At 38.4% G+C, this 14,723-nt stretch overlaps 1 protein-coding gene across 3 annotated transcripts in view; it reads right to left on the bottom strand.

The window, feature by feature from the left end:
- The window catches only part of NELL2 (neural EGFL like 2), a 326,766-nt gene that overhangs the window by 270,729 nt on the left and 41,314 nt on the right, over window positions 1–14,723 (bottom strand). For all 3 annotated transcript variants that reach the window (XM_029955181.1, XM_029955182.1, XM_029955180.1), the window contains exon 4: window positions 5,465–5,615. In XM_029955181.1, coding sequence (XP_029811041.1) covers window positions 5,465–5,615 — 151 coding nt within the window. The remainder of the gene's footprint in view (window positions 1–5,464; window positions 5,616–14,723) is intronic.

Genomic DNA, 14,723 nt, shown 5'->3' with positions numbered 1-14,723 from the left:
TTAGTGGCATTTGTTGATTTCCATCCTGTAAACGCTTACATTGTGGCTTCCTTCAAGCTATCATAGTAATGTAGCTTGCCCACAAACCTTCGACTCCTTAAGCCAGCATGCACACCATGATTGGCTGAGCTGCATTTTCTTCTTTACATTTTTTCTAATTTTCAAAATGTCTCTAATTATAATAGTAGTTGCCCCCAGGGGTAGAAAGTAGGTGTCGGGAGAGACAGACAGAAGTAGACTTTTTCATCTCTATACCCTGCTGTGCCTTTTAAATTTTGAACCATGGGATACATTACCAATTCAAAAAAAACAGTTACAACTTAAATTTAAAAAGCCTCAATAAACATTTGCTACAATTGTGATCAAAAGCCACTTTTAATGTCTGATGTGCAATTAATACATATGCATATATATGAAACCCATAACGATATAAGATGTTATATGGAAGAAAGCCAAAAAAGAGAGTGGCACAAATTAAAAAATTACATTGGAGGCAAATGCAGGAAGGAATTAATGTAAACTGGAAAGGTCAATAAAAGCTTTGTGGAAATGGGAGCAGAGTTCTGAAGTGTGAGCAGGATTTAGACAAGAAGAGGGGGAAAAAAAAGGGTGACACACAGGTGATGAGCAGACTGGTCACCGTACCCGGCGTTGACACTCCACTTTCCTTCATTTCGGCCAGCGCTGGAGGGGCCGTTCCCACAGTTTCTATTTCTTAGGGACTCTTCCTACTTAACTTGGCATCAGAGCAGGCTATACAGCAGGGAGCCAGGCCCTCACTTCAATCAGCCCAAACAGTATAAGATTGGAGTCAGGGACTAAAGTAAGGGAAGAAGAAGTTGTTTCACATGGTCACTGGTAATAATAGTAATGTTTATTCATTAACTGGTCTGTAGTAGGCACCCTATGGGCTAACTCACAAAGTCTAATTCTGAGAAACAACTCAAGTTCTTGCTCTTGAGCTTCCCATTAGGCGGGCAAGAACATGTGCTTAGATGGGGCACCATGACCTCCCCCAAACCAACCCCAAATGAAACTAGGGAATGAGCTTCCTTCAGGGTGCAGAATAGCTCTTCCATGAACTAGGAAGGGCCTTATGGGGATCCAGACCTGCTCCTAATCATTGCCAGTGAAAGGATCAACTATTCACTGTGACAGGCACTTTTCAACATTTATCTGGTTTATAGCTAACAAATTCATGGAGCACATAAATTCATTCACTTTATCCAGACACATATTTTGCAAACTAGTTCTTCTAAGTGGATACCTCAGATATTTACATTGAATACATTTAGACACTTTTTTGGACACTTTGCTTGGATTTTCTCATGGCCTGTGTAAGAATTTGATTACCTCTAATTTAATTTGTATCCAATGATGGAATAATCCTTGGACATTAAAAAATAGACTAGAAATGAATATTTGTTGGCATGGGGGAAACTTCATAATATTTTGCTAAATTTCAAAAGGTTGTAAAATATGTAAAGTATGATTCAGTTTTTTACCATTATATCTATACCCTCAAATAGACATTTATAACTGAAAATACTAGTAGAAACCATTCCCAGGTGGTAAAATTACAGATGATTTTGACTTCCTTCTTTGTAATTTTTCCTAATTTGTAAGATTCATTATAAATACCAAAATATTTGAAATCTGTAGCATAATTAAAATTTCCACATTCTATAGGATCCACCCCTCATTATGTGAGCACAGAACCCACACTACTTCCTGAGGAAGAGGTTGGTCCTGCTCTTGAGAACTGCCTACTTCAGGGGGAAATGAGCATCTTCCATTCAGGTATGTCCTTGTCAGGCTCCTCAATTTTTACATAAAATATCAGTATTTCCTCCAACTTAGTTGCTATTGCTATTCAACACTTAACTCTCACTGAAGTGTCAACAAACAATAGCTACAATTTAAGTATTTCTGAGAGAAGAACTTGAATTTAGTATTATTCTCATGAGAAAAGCAATTTTTATGGAATATTGTGTAAGGACATGGCCGTTTATTAGAGTTTCATGTTGGAGGCACTACTGGAATTTTGAGCAGGAAAATTTGGCCGTACAGAACTTTCGTGCCTCTGAGGGTACAGACAAAGCAAAGAGTTAAGTACATAAGTGTTCAATAAATGATGAAACTAAAAACAGGAGTCAGATTAAGACTAAGAGAAGAAAGATAACTTCAGCAGCACTACCAGAAAAAACAAAACACACACCATAACACAAGATTCATCAGGTTGCTAGAAGGTTAAGAGATATCACAGTGTACTGGTAAAAACATCACATTCAAGAATCAGAGTAAGTGGTTTGGGTCCTGATTCTGTCACTAACTAGCTAAGTGATGCTAAATGGGCAGAAGATAATGAAGTCTAACACTAGACCCTGAGAGCTGGGAGGGCACCTGAGTTTAAACCCTACCCTCACTTACTCCTGGGAACCTTCAACAACTTAAGCTCTCTGGGTTTGTTTTTCCCAATAAAAGTTTATTTATTTTGAGAGAAAAAAATCCTGTGTGTGGGCACAAGTGGGGGAGGGGCAAAGAGAGGAGAAGAGAAAGAATCCCAAGCAGGATCCACACTGTCAGTGCACAGCCCAACGTGGGCTTCTGTCCCAGGAATCATGGGATCAGGACCTGAGCTGAAACCAAGTCAGGAGCTTAACCCACTCAGCCACCCAGGGGCTTGATTTTCCTATCTGTAAAGTGCAAATCCAAACAGTGACTTTGCAGGATCATGGCACTTTGTGGAATTTTTTTCTCTAGTGTTCTCAAGTACTTTATATGGATTTACAGATGAAGAACCTGAGGTACAGAAGAGTTCAGCAACTTGCACAAAGTTACAAGGCCAATAAGTGGTATGGCTATGCCTGGGATGCATGGAGTCCTTCTCGAGACCTGCACACTTACACTGTCCAGGCCTGATGATAAAATGAGCCAGTGAGCGGCGCCTGGCACACATAAGATTTTAATAACTGCTGGCTTACTAAACAAATCAAAAGAGGCTTACAAATCTAAATGATCTTTTATATCCTAGAAAGATACACTGTATCTCAAATGTGATACTTGTTTAGGTAAAGGTTATCAAATTTGTAGATGATATGAAGAATGAATAAGTAAAACAAGAAATTATAGAATTAATATTAAATTCAACAAGTATTACTGGAAAGCATGAGAGCTGATTACAAAAATGTATGTATAAAGATATTCATCATGGTGTTATTTATTAAAATTTAAAAAAGAAACAAGTTAAAAATCCAAAGTGGGGGGGGCAGATCAAATGAAATATGGCATATCTACATGCACAGACAAAAGAACTGGATTAAAATATGACACTGGTCTCCTTTCGGTAAAATGATTTGTATGAGCTTTTCTATTGCTTTACACTTGCCTGCTTTCCAAATTTTCTACAATGAAAATATATTGCCATATTAATTTTAAAAAACCAAATGTTATCTTTCATTGAAATTACTTAATATAAATTCCTACATGTTTTCACAAATATACTTCACAGCAAAAATAAGAAAAAAAAATCTGCCTGGCATCAAGTCATCCTGCCTCAGGTCTTTCATCAAGAATCTACCTGATGATGGCCGGGTATTTTGGTGGTCTATATACCTACTGTGTAAGATGCTAAAAAAATGTTTTTCATACTATCTTACTCAGTATTAGATTGAAAGTATATAGATTACAAGAAGTCTGTGCCTGGTCAAACATTTGTAGAGTTATTCATTATCTTCAACTCCAGGGACCAACAAAAACAGTGCCCATCTGGGATGCATATAGATGAGGGCAGGAGACCTCATGAATGGCTGTCAATTAAGTCTAAAGAGGAGCAGATGGAGGACCCAGCGCTGGTTAGCCCTGAGACAAGAAGGGTAAGATGGGGGGCTGCAGCGGCCATCATGGATGTAAGGATATGCCATCTGGAAGAAGGCTGGATGAGTTCCATGTCTTTACTAATGGGGTGGTGGGGGAAAGTTACAGGGCAGAAAAATCTAGGCCCAAAATACAAAGGAAATTTTTTTTTCAGCAAGCAGAAATCATCAGCAATAAAACAGGCTGCTCCATAAAGGAACAACATTCCTTTATTGTGTGAATCGTGTTTGCCTAAAGCCCAAGTGAAGATGGGCAAAGTCACTGTACCATAAGCAAGGAGCTCTGATCTCAAACACCTGAAGACAAGTCCTGTCCCTGGGGTCAGAAACAGGCCCAGGGGACATGCCTTAGTGCATCCTTGGAAATGCAAGCTATCCCTTTCTTGCTGTGCCTTGAAGATCCTAAGCCTATGACCAGGTAAGTGTTAACACCCTCCTGTCAAACGCAGGCCAGGATCTCGGGGGAAAGAAGCCCAAGTGGGGGCATAACTCAGAAGTTATGCCAATCCTCCAGGGCCACAGACAGAATAAGGCAGGGCTTCAATCCCTTGAGAATAATCCAGGTAGGGGATGATCAGGAACCTCGCTCTCTATGTCAACTTGCTGTATCTTGTTCTCCACATATATGTGCTTCTGTTTGCCCTTTAGTATTTCATAAAGATTTTCAAAGCCCCAGGCTGCCTTATCCCTGATAAGAGAAACCGAGACAAGAGGTTTCTGCCCACACCTGAACAAGATCATAAAAACCTCGTATATGTTTCAAACACTTATTAATCTTCTAATAGGGCGGTACTATTACTCTTCCTATTTCACAGGTGAGGAAACTAAAGCACAGAAAGGCCACATGACTTGCTCAAGGTCCACAGTTGGTAAGTCATGGAGTGGGTATTCAAACTGGGAACACGAAGGAACTTGCATTGTCAAAACTGCAGTAGTTCTTTCACTGAAGGGATCGTTGAGAGCCATTTGGTATAATTCAGTAACAATGTATATACATGCCAAGTGTCATGAATGAGTTTCTCCTTCCCCCCACCCCCTCCTCACCATGACTCCCCCCAGCTCTCCGAATCATGCTTCTGCACACGTGAGAGGCTGGGAGACTCTAGACACTATTTTGACCCAATACGCAAGCAAGAATACAGCTGTGACCACTGCAGTCTAAGAGGTGCATCAAAAAAGAAGTTATCTGTCAGTGATGAAATTTATGATTTATTAAACTCTAAACCCAGGCAATTTCCTAAAGAAGCTAAATATAGTATTTTTGTGGCTAACTCTTCACAAATTACCAAGAAGTATGTTTGGCCTTACCACTGAGGAAGATACCTCATGAGGAATTTAGTCATTAATAAGTGTGTCTCAGGAACAGTGATTTCTGTGTGCTTTTAGCAACATCAAAAGCACCAGCTTCTTTTGCATCTAGGCTGATCTCAATTACTTGTGTTTGTGATTTTGCATAATGTAGAAAAATTATTCTAGCTGCTTTATGCCAATCTTGTATACGCTGTATCTTGATTTTGTTTACTTCTTTTGAATGTGTTCATTTAGCCATACATAACGAAAACACAAAAAAACCTCACAGCCACACTCACCTGTGATCCAAGTGGTGAATGGAGAGAATGACTCCAGAATTTAAATGGGTCTGTTTCAGAGTCACCAAAACAGTAAATTCATGTTTATTTCTCAGCTTCTGAAAAAACTGTTCAGCTGTAGCAGTGGATGCTTTTATACTTCTGGGAGTATCTAAAAAAAGAAGCATACACTAAATAGGTTAGAATTTGGTTTTATAAAGTATCCTTTCCATGCAACATCTTTCAAAACACATTTTCAAGTAATAACTGATAAATATCACGTGTCAGACTCCTTCAACAAGATTTTTTGCTAAGGGGCCCCTGGGTGGCTCAGTCGGTTAAGCGTCCTACTCTTGGTTTCAGCTCATGTCATGATCTCATGGTTCATGAGTTTAAGCCTGGAGGCTCTATGCTGACAGCACAGAGTCTGCTTGGGATTCTCTGTCTCCCTCTCTCTCTGCCCCTCCCCAAATTGCTCTCTATCTCTCTCTTTCTCTGTAAATAAATAAGTAAGCATTTTTTAAAAAAAATATTTTTTGCTACATATAAGACAGGAGACAATAAACCAATTAGTGGACTTGTTTTCAGGAATTCTTTTTCAAAAATGTCACCTTTGAGGCAAAGAATCACAGAATCCCGTTTGAAAAAGTACACTTCCAAGTTTTCTCCTTACACATATCCTATATTCTAGATACCACAGCCACATCAGTGTCAACAGTGAGCAAAAAGATGTACTTCCTAGAATAGGACCTAAAAGACCATGATAGAGCCATTTAGCTTTGCTGACACCTCATGACAGAAAACTGGATTTAAATCTATGTGCCACCTTCCACATTGATATCTTTAGCCAGAAGGCATGCTATAAATAGATTTTTTAAAAGATCATTGAAATTAGTCACTCTCAGCCTTCTGTGCAGTGGATGAAACATTAAGATCAAATTGTCTTACCATGCTGTTGAAAGAAATACATAGAACTTAATTCCAATGTCCTCCTCTCCAGACTTAGAGAGAGCAAACCTTGCCAAGAAAAGTATGTGTGGGAAAGCAGAAACTTTTACCCTACACTTCTCTCTGGTTTAGTCTTGCACTCCAAGACCCAGGGAGTGGGACCCAGAGGCTATGGGGGCCAAACAGATAGAAATGGATTTAGTGGGTAGGAAAAAAACCATTATTCAAGCCATCTGCTAACTGAACATAAGGTTCTCCTATTCATAGTGTGTGGAAAGGGTTGATGGGAGCCAGAAATATAGTTTTTGTTGTTCTCAAATCATCTTCCTTGTTTCTATGCTTTAGACTAGGTAGACTAAGTAACTAAACTTACTTACTTTAGACTAGTTAGTCTAGGTAACTACTAAGTAAGTAGTTCTCAATGGAAAAACTACTGGCATTTAGAAAGAACAATCCTTCCTTGTGCAAAACTATCCCATGCTTTGCAGAACATTTAACACCCCTGGTCCTTGCCCAGTGAATGTCAGTGGCACCCAACCCCCAGTCACTGTGACAACCCAAAACTTTCCCACACATTTCCATGCATTTCCTTGGCAGTAATGTATCAGAAACTTGTTGAGAACCACAATCTCAGTGAAAGAGACTATAAGAGATTATAAGATTAATCTAAAATTCCATACCTTCCTAGCCCCACAAATTTATGGAATAAAAATGTAGCCGTCTGATCTGTGTCCATCACTCAGAATGGATGGACATGGAGAAGCCTTTGAGACACCCACAAAGTAGATGAAGGGACAAATAATTCCAGTATAATGAAAGAAACGCTCTCATACAGGTAGGTACCAAGCATGGGTGGATCACAGATGTAAAAGTAGCCAACATCATGTGGAGAGAAAAATCTCATAAAACAGATGGCATTTGATCCAGAGTTCACCAGATAGAAAAGAGAAGGGAAAGCATTCCAGGCATAGGAAGAGCTTGGGAAACAGCAGAAGGTGTGAAAGGGTATGACATAGCTGTAACCAGGGACAGCAGCCATTGCAGGATGGACCTGGAAAAGAAAGCTGAAACTCATCTATGTTGCAAAATAGTGAGAAGATGTGTAGGTAGAGGTGAAAAGCAACCTTTGTGTGCCCAGGCAGGACCGTGTGCGCCAAGGTAACGGACACCTGTTATTTCTGTCACGATCATCAATTTACTCTCTTGGTTAAAAAAAAAAGGAAAAAAAGAAAAAAAAGTAAAATAAAAACAAACAAACAAAACAAAAACACCGTCTTATTTACCCCTGAAAAATGATCCTTCCCCCTTCTTAACACATGACTTCCTCTGCACCAATCAGCATCACCAAACTCTGTCCACGGAAATTAATTTAGAATGAGCACCTAATCCAGGGCAATGAAGTCAGACCCAGGATTTTTGTTCAAAGTTTTAGGGAAAAGAAATGTCTTGCTTCAAAAAAGAAACTTCCTCAGTCCCATCCAATATTCACAATTCAAAAGCAGAACAATAATCTGGAACTTCTGCCAGGGTCAACATAACAATGTATCCCCGAGTTCAGTCAGGGGTAAAACTGGCTGTGGAAGGGATTACCTACAATTCCTCTAGCTCCAAAACTTTCCACTTCCTCAAGGAGGCATACAAAACATAACGCTATGAGAATAATTCATATAATGTTAACTTTTAATCCACTCTAATCTATATCTGAATAAATCACTCCCAAACTTCATCACTTCATCTTAATTTGATAGATAAAAGCAAATTAAAATTAAATTATAAATGTTCATTATGCTTCCCCCTCTTTCAGGCAGGTAGAGCGGCAGCAGCATCCTTTGTCTTGCCTGGTAGGATGATAGATGGGGATGCAAATGAGAGAAGCAGAGAAAGGACCACACTAAATATAGAAAGGAAGATAAAATGCAGAGACACCCAAAGATGTGGTGAGGAGAGTTGGAGCTCATCCAGCGAGAGAAAAGGAGTTTAGAAATGTACCACAGCTGCTGTACGCGGTGAAACTTTTAAAAAAGAGACACTTAATGAGGGTTTTTAGGAAGTTTTGTCATTTGTATGCATTGAAAACCTTCACTAGTTTCTATATTATCCTCTACTGCTGTTGGAGTCAGATTTGTGGGGAGAGTTGAGAGGTTGTCTTATTTGTGAGGGGTTTCTTTGCTTGGTTTTCAGATGAAATGATATGTAAAGATTGACCATAAAAGGAAAAGAAGGATCTAAAAGAATGGATTACATTTGAATATCACTAATAAAAATGTAAGACACCATGAAAACATGGTGAAGGAGTCTATAGATGAAGAAAATATTTTTTAATTGATCAATCTATATTTTGGAAAATTTTCTCTGGTGGCCATGTAGAAAGTTATTTGAAGAAAGAAAGAAGTTGAACATAGGGAGAACTCTTAAACTCACAAGTCAGATGATCATTGGCTTTTTTTGGTCAATTTTAAATACCATATATTGACATCCCTCTACTACCTTTTCCAAAGCAAATCATCCTGTCCAACCTCTCCTCCCAGCCCATTACCTTGCTATTTTGTTCCCTCTATGAAGGAAGAATGACTTTCTGGAAGGAGGGGCCCTCCAACACAAACATGGTCAGCAAAAGCCCCATTCAGCTCATGGTATGGTGACAGGAGAAATAATACTGGGTTTTTTCTTCCACCTAGATTAACCAAGTTCATTATGCAGAGATTTCTAAATGGGCTTGAATGAACTCCCCATATGGAGAGGGGCAATTTGGAAGGCAGTGGGAGGGAGAGAACCTAGCCTGGCTTACTCCAGCCTCTGGATGTCTTACTGACCTGGAACCCCAAGCCCAGGGGCCCAAGACACAGGTGAAGATTTTTAAGTTTCTTGATTGTGACAGAGATAATTTAAGGAAGTATATAAATCATGATTGCATCATCATTTTCAGCTGTTGACAGAACACTATCTCTCATCAATCCTGATCTCACCCTAATATTATTTAAATCTATTGTTGCCATTAAGAACATGCTTTTCATACATTCATTATGCTTGGTTCCAGGAAGGACTTGATGCGGGCCTGAACTCGGTGAAAAGCATCAGAATCAATAGAAGAGGAAGAATTCAAAAGAGTTTTAGAAAATAGAATCTAAAGAATTGGGTCAGTGATAAAACACATGCAAAAGGCAAAAGAAAGAGAGAAAACTAAAGCTAATTGAATCTAAAGTTTCTAGCTTGAGAGACCAGATGAAAGGAAATGCAGTAGGAGAATGATGTTACCCAGATGGGACTGGTCAGGACATGTATGTGGAAGTGTCCAATAGGAGGTGGGCACTATAGAACTTGATTGCATGAAAGAGGTCAAGGTTGGCAATATAGATTTACAAGTTATCAGAATTATAGTCTCTAAAATAGTAAGTGTACCTGAGTAAATCATAGGAAGCACAAGAATGAGAGGACTAAGGATGGACCAAAAAACTCAATCTGGGGGCACTTGAGTGGTTCAGTCAGTTAAGCATCATACTCTTGATTTCAGCTCAGGTCATGATCTCATGGTTTATGAGACCAAGCTCCACATCCAGCTCTGGGTTGATGGAGCAGAGCTGGTACGGGATTCTCTCTCTTTCCATCCCTCTCTCCCTCTGCCCCTCCTCCACTTACTCTCTCTCTCAAAATAAACAAAAATATTTAAAAAAACTAAGTCTATCACATAGTAGTAACAACATATGTAACCTTATATATACACATATATAATGCTGTAAATCTGCTACTATACAACATTAATCCTTCAAAAACATATAATGACACATTTTACCCTTTGAATCATATTCCATTTTGTTCTCATAAAGCCTTGGAAACTTGACAGGGACAACCATTACTACTTCCTTTTTCAATGAGTAAAACAGGCCAAGGAACAATCCTGATTCACCGACAGGCACCTGGCGTGCCAGAGGCATAATGGCGATGATAATTTCTAGTCCAGTGTTCCCTCCACTAAATCGCACTGCCTCCTGAACATGGCATTCTTTACCCATGCTAAACTGCCACTCACAAATATAACTGCAAATAAGAGACCACCAACATAGAAAATAATCCATAAAAAAAGGAATGATATAAGATTACATTTTTAGTTCTTTAACTGACACGCTTAGTGGTGATTTTAAGAAAGGTCACTTTCCTCATTTGCATTTGTTTCTCAATTTGTAAAATTAATAATCCTGCCTTCCATTTTCATCTCAAGGATTATATAATGTTCAGAGAGACTTCTGAGTTCCCACACTTATTATTATAGACCCAATTAGAATCTTCACTAGAATATCAAGTCAAAGAAACCATCATGTGAGTTAATTTTAGAATTAATAATTCAATATAGGTATGTGTGAAGCAAACAAGGCTTCCTGCTAAGGAACCAAACAGAAAAATAAAGTATGGTGGCTATCAGAATAAACTCAGAGTCCAGAAGAAAAAGGTTTAAATGCCAGCTGTGCAGATTATTATCTATGCCTGGCATGTAGTGAACACCATGTGTTGGCCATTAGGATTATGATACTTATCATGATTACTCTTCCAAGCAGTGAGACTGTGGAATCCTCTAAAACTACCAATAGCCATGATATGTTTGCTGTGGTTTCTGAGCTTACTTTCATTCTAAGTATCCCCAACTCCACGATAAATGATCAGTTTCCACATTTCAAAATTGGCATAAATGTTTTTGACAATCAAATTATTCTTAAGATAAAATCCTGCCTACCACTCTCTATTTCTACAAAATGATGTGATCATTCATTTATGGACAAAAATCAATGTAAACTGAATTTCTTTTCAATGAAAGGCTGACAGAGATCATTTGAATTGCCTCTTAAGAAAAAAAAAAAGGCTGATAAAAGTGGCCTTTAAACACTACTATAAAGCTCCATAGAAAAACTTATCAACACACCCATGCTGGAGTAAGTCTTTTTAATTGGAGAACCACTTGAGTTTAAAACAAAACTCTGCTTCAATTTTTCCATTTTTATTGTGTGCAGAGCCCCAAAAAATCCCACTATAAAAAACAACTCACAGGGCACCTGGGTGGCTCAGCTGGTTAAGCATCTGACTTTGGCTCAGGTCATGATCTCACCATTTGTGGGTTTAAGCCCTGTGTTGGGCTCAGTGCTGGCAGCTCAGAGCCTGGAACCTGCTCTCCCTCTCTCTGACCCTCCCCCCTGTCCCTCCTCCCCTCTCAAAAATAAATAAACATTAAAAAATAAAATTAAAAAACAACTCATGGCATTTTAAAGCAGTTATTAATAAGTAATGAAGTGGTTCTGGAGCATTACATCAAAATATTCATTTTTTGTCATGGGACTATCAGAATGGAGTGATGAGTCCCTACATGAATGTAGCAACCATTTCTAGGGATTTCAACCATGTGCTATGTATTTCTCATATTCATCAGGGGGAAGAAAGGAGAGCAAGAGAGAGTAGATTATTTCAAACATAGACTGTAAGGGCACCTGGGTGGCTCAGTTGGTTGAGAGTCCAACTCTTGATGTAAACTCAGGTCATGATCCTAGGGTCATAAGATGGAGCCCCAAGTTAGGCTCCATGCTCAGCATGGAGATTCTCTCTCTCTCTCTCTCTCTCTCTCTCTCTCTCTCTCTCTCTCTCTCAATCTCTCTCTCTCTGTCCCTACCCCACTCTCTCTCCCTCAAATAAATAAACATTTTAAAAAACAGACTGTAGATAAATGGAATGTGATGGCAAACATGGGTACTTACTGAAAAAGAGAGTCACACTGGAGCATCTTTAAGTATTTGTAATGTGTTAGTAAAAGTAAAGAGAAGGGATTTGTCCATCTTCCAATAACAAAGAAATTGGCAAGAATTATTTTCTCCTCTTGCACTTAAACTCCATTACTACAATTGCCATCATGAATCACATGAGTCTCTGCCACTGACAGGTCTCTATCCCATCTGCAGTGTATAGCACCTAAATTGATTTTCCCCCACATAACAAGACTAATACAAATACCATGTGCAAATTCAATTATAAAAACAGTCTAATCTCCAGCATAAGATGGTTGACTTAGAATATGCCAAAACTCACCAAATTACTTTTTTTTTCCAGTCTCTATGAAAGCTGTTATCTTCTGAATTCAGGTTTGAAATATATGAAGTCAGAACTATTTGTATAGTTCCTATCCATTGCTCTCACTCTCCCCTCAATATATGCATGCCTCTATAGTGCAAACTTTCAAGGCAAAGGAGTAGTTACAACTTTGAAAGCCATTAATATTTGATTAACACTATATATGCAGTTTCCAAAGTCCTTAGACATGAATAATCTCATTTAAACCTCAGAACAACTTTGAGTAAATGGGATTATTGCTCCACAGTAATAGGAATTACAGATGAGAAAAGGGAGGCACAGAGAAGCCAAGACACTCGCCATCATCACCATACATAGCTCAAAATCAAGCTCATTTTCTATGAATTTACTATATTAGAAAATTGTTGGTTCAAAACTTCAGGAGCTTCCTCAGTAATATCTGAAGCATGCTCTGAACATGGAGGGCAAGGAGAGACAGAAGAAAGAGGCATGCCATTCCAGGTTGGGAGGTGACAGTTTTAATAAAGCAAGGAACTTACTTAGAGGCTTGCCCTGGGCAGCCGCAAGATGCATAGATCTCTATATTTGCCTGCAAAAATCTTAAATTTATATAAGAAGCTCTAACTGGATTCACTCAATTTATACCAATCCAGATGGTCACAACAAACACTGCTCTCTCAAGGCTGCGTCTCTGAAAATGACTCCCATTGTGGGAATGGAGGGCTTAGGGCAGAGGGTACATTTCAAGGAAGGGGAGGAAGTGAGGGGCCTCCAATTTCCCAGGGCCAGCTCAAGGGTCAATTAGAGGTCACCTCCTCCCCAAGACCTCCTCTAACAGAACTATCAAAAGCAATTAGGATAGAATAAATGAACCAACCCACCAAATTCAAGTTGCAGAACCAGGATCTCAACCCAAGCCAATGCACTTCTTATTATTACACAATAGTATCCTACCAACATGATGGTGAAGCACACTCTGGAGAGTAAGTAAACCATCATATTAAGTTGACTTTTATAAAAATATATTCTGAAGACAAATATATTTTTCCTCATCTTCAGATTCATTTAGGCTTTACTAGTCTACAAAATTATATATAACCTCTCAGCTAGAAACTCTAAACTACTGAGATATCAACTGTACTAACTTTTAACCAAAACCAAAAGCTTTTCTTAACAAATGTTTATTTATTTTGAGAGAGAGAGAGAGTGCACACATGGGAGGGGCAGAGAAGGAGGGACAGAGAGAATCCCAAATGGGCTGACATAGGGGTCAAATTCATGAACTGTGAGATCATGACATGGGCTGAAATTAGGAGCTGGATACTTAACTGGCTGACCCACCCAGGCCCTGTTCTCCCCACCAAAAGCTTTTTTAAAAGACAATTTTCAAACAATTCTTTTTAAAAAATTATTGGGCATAATGTTATGAGTACCCACAACTTTTTAATGGGGCAAACCCACACCTAATGAAGCCCATACTCACCCTCAGAGATCTAGATGCCCTTCACATTACTAAGTTAAATAGGGCATACTCTTGGAAAGTCAACTGCTTCTTCTACATTTTATTCTCACTAAATCCCAAAACAATCTCAAAAGTTTCTTTCAAATCAACAGATAATTATAATTTGGTTCAATGCATAATAAGCATATGTATCTATGTATTATTTACAAAATTATTAGTTTAATGCTGTGAGTATCCAACCACATAAAAACATACATATGTGAATATAATCAGAAATTAAAACATAAGTCTCAACACCATTCAAAGAAATAAAAACAAATACCAGGTTCTACTCCTGGATTTAGCAACTAAATGATTTACTTTAAGCAAATCATTTATGACTCATCTGTAGAAATTTTCCTTAATGAAGTACAACAAAATTTTGTCAGGACATAGGAGGGTGACAAGCAATAAAATATCTATAATTTTGAGCTTAAAATTATACTATTAAAATTTTATACATAACACATATAATACAAGTTATTTAGATTATTGCATTTGTTTTGAGCCCAGGTTAACAAGCACCTTTCTGATAATAATTTGGCTTCCCAGGTACATTTTCCTTCAAAGACACCAGTAGTAATTAACTACTATGAGTATTCTGGTTGAGTTCACTGTTATAATCTCCATGGTAGATTAAAATTAAAGTCAGCATTTGAATATATAATCAGATTAATGCTTTTGGCTTGCATGAAGCAGTTCCTTGGACCATCACCAGTGAAGTTACCAGCTGTTTTGTTACCAGCAAAATGAAGAGGATAAACG

This window comes from Suricata suricatta, chromosome 10 (genome assembly GCF_006229205.1).
Source record: "Suricata suricatta isolate VVHF042 chromosome 10, meerkat_22Aug2017_6uvM2_HiC, whole genome shotgun sequence".
Taxonomy (NCBI): Eukaryota; Metazoa; Chordata; class Mammalia; order Carnivora; family Herpestidae; genus Suricata; species Suricata suricatta.
This window is presented reverse-complemented; position numbering and strand designations above follow the sequence as displayed.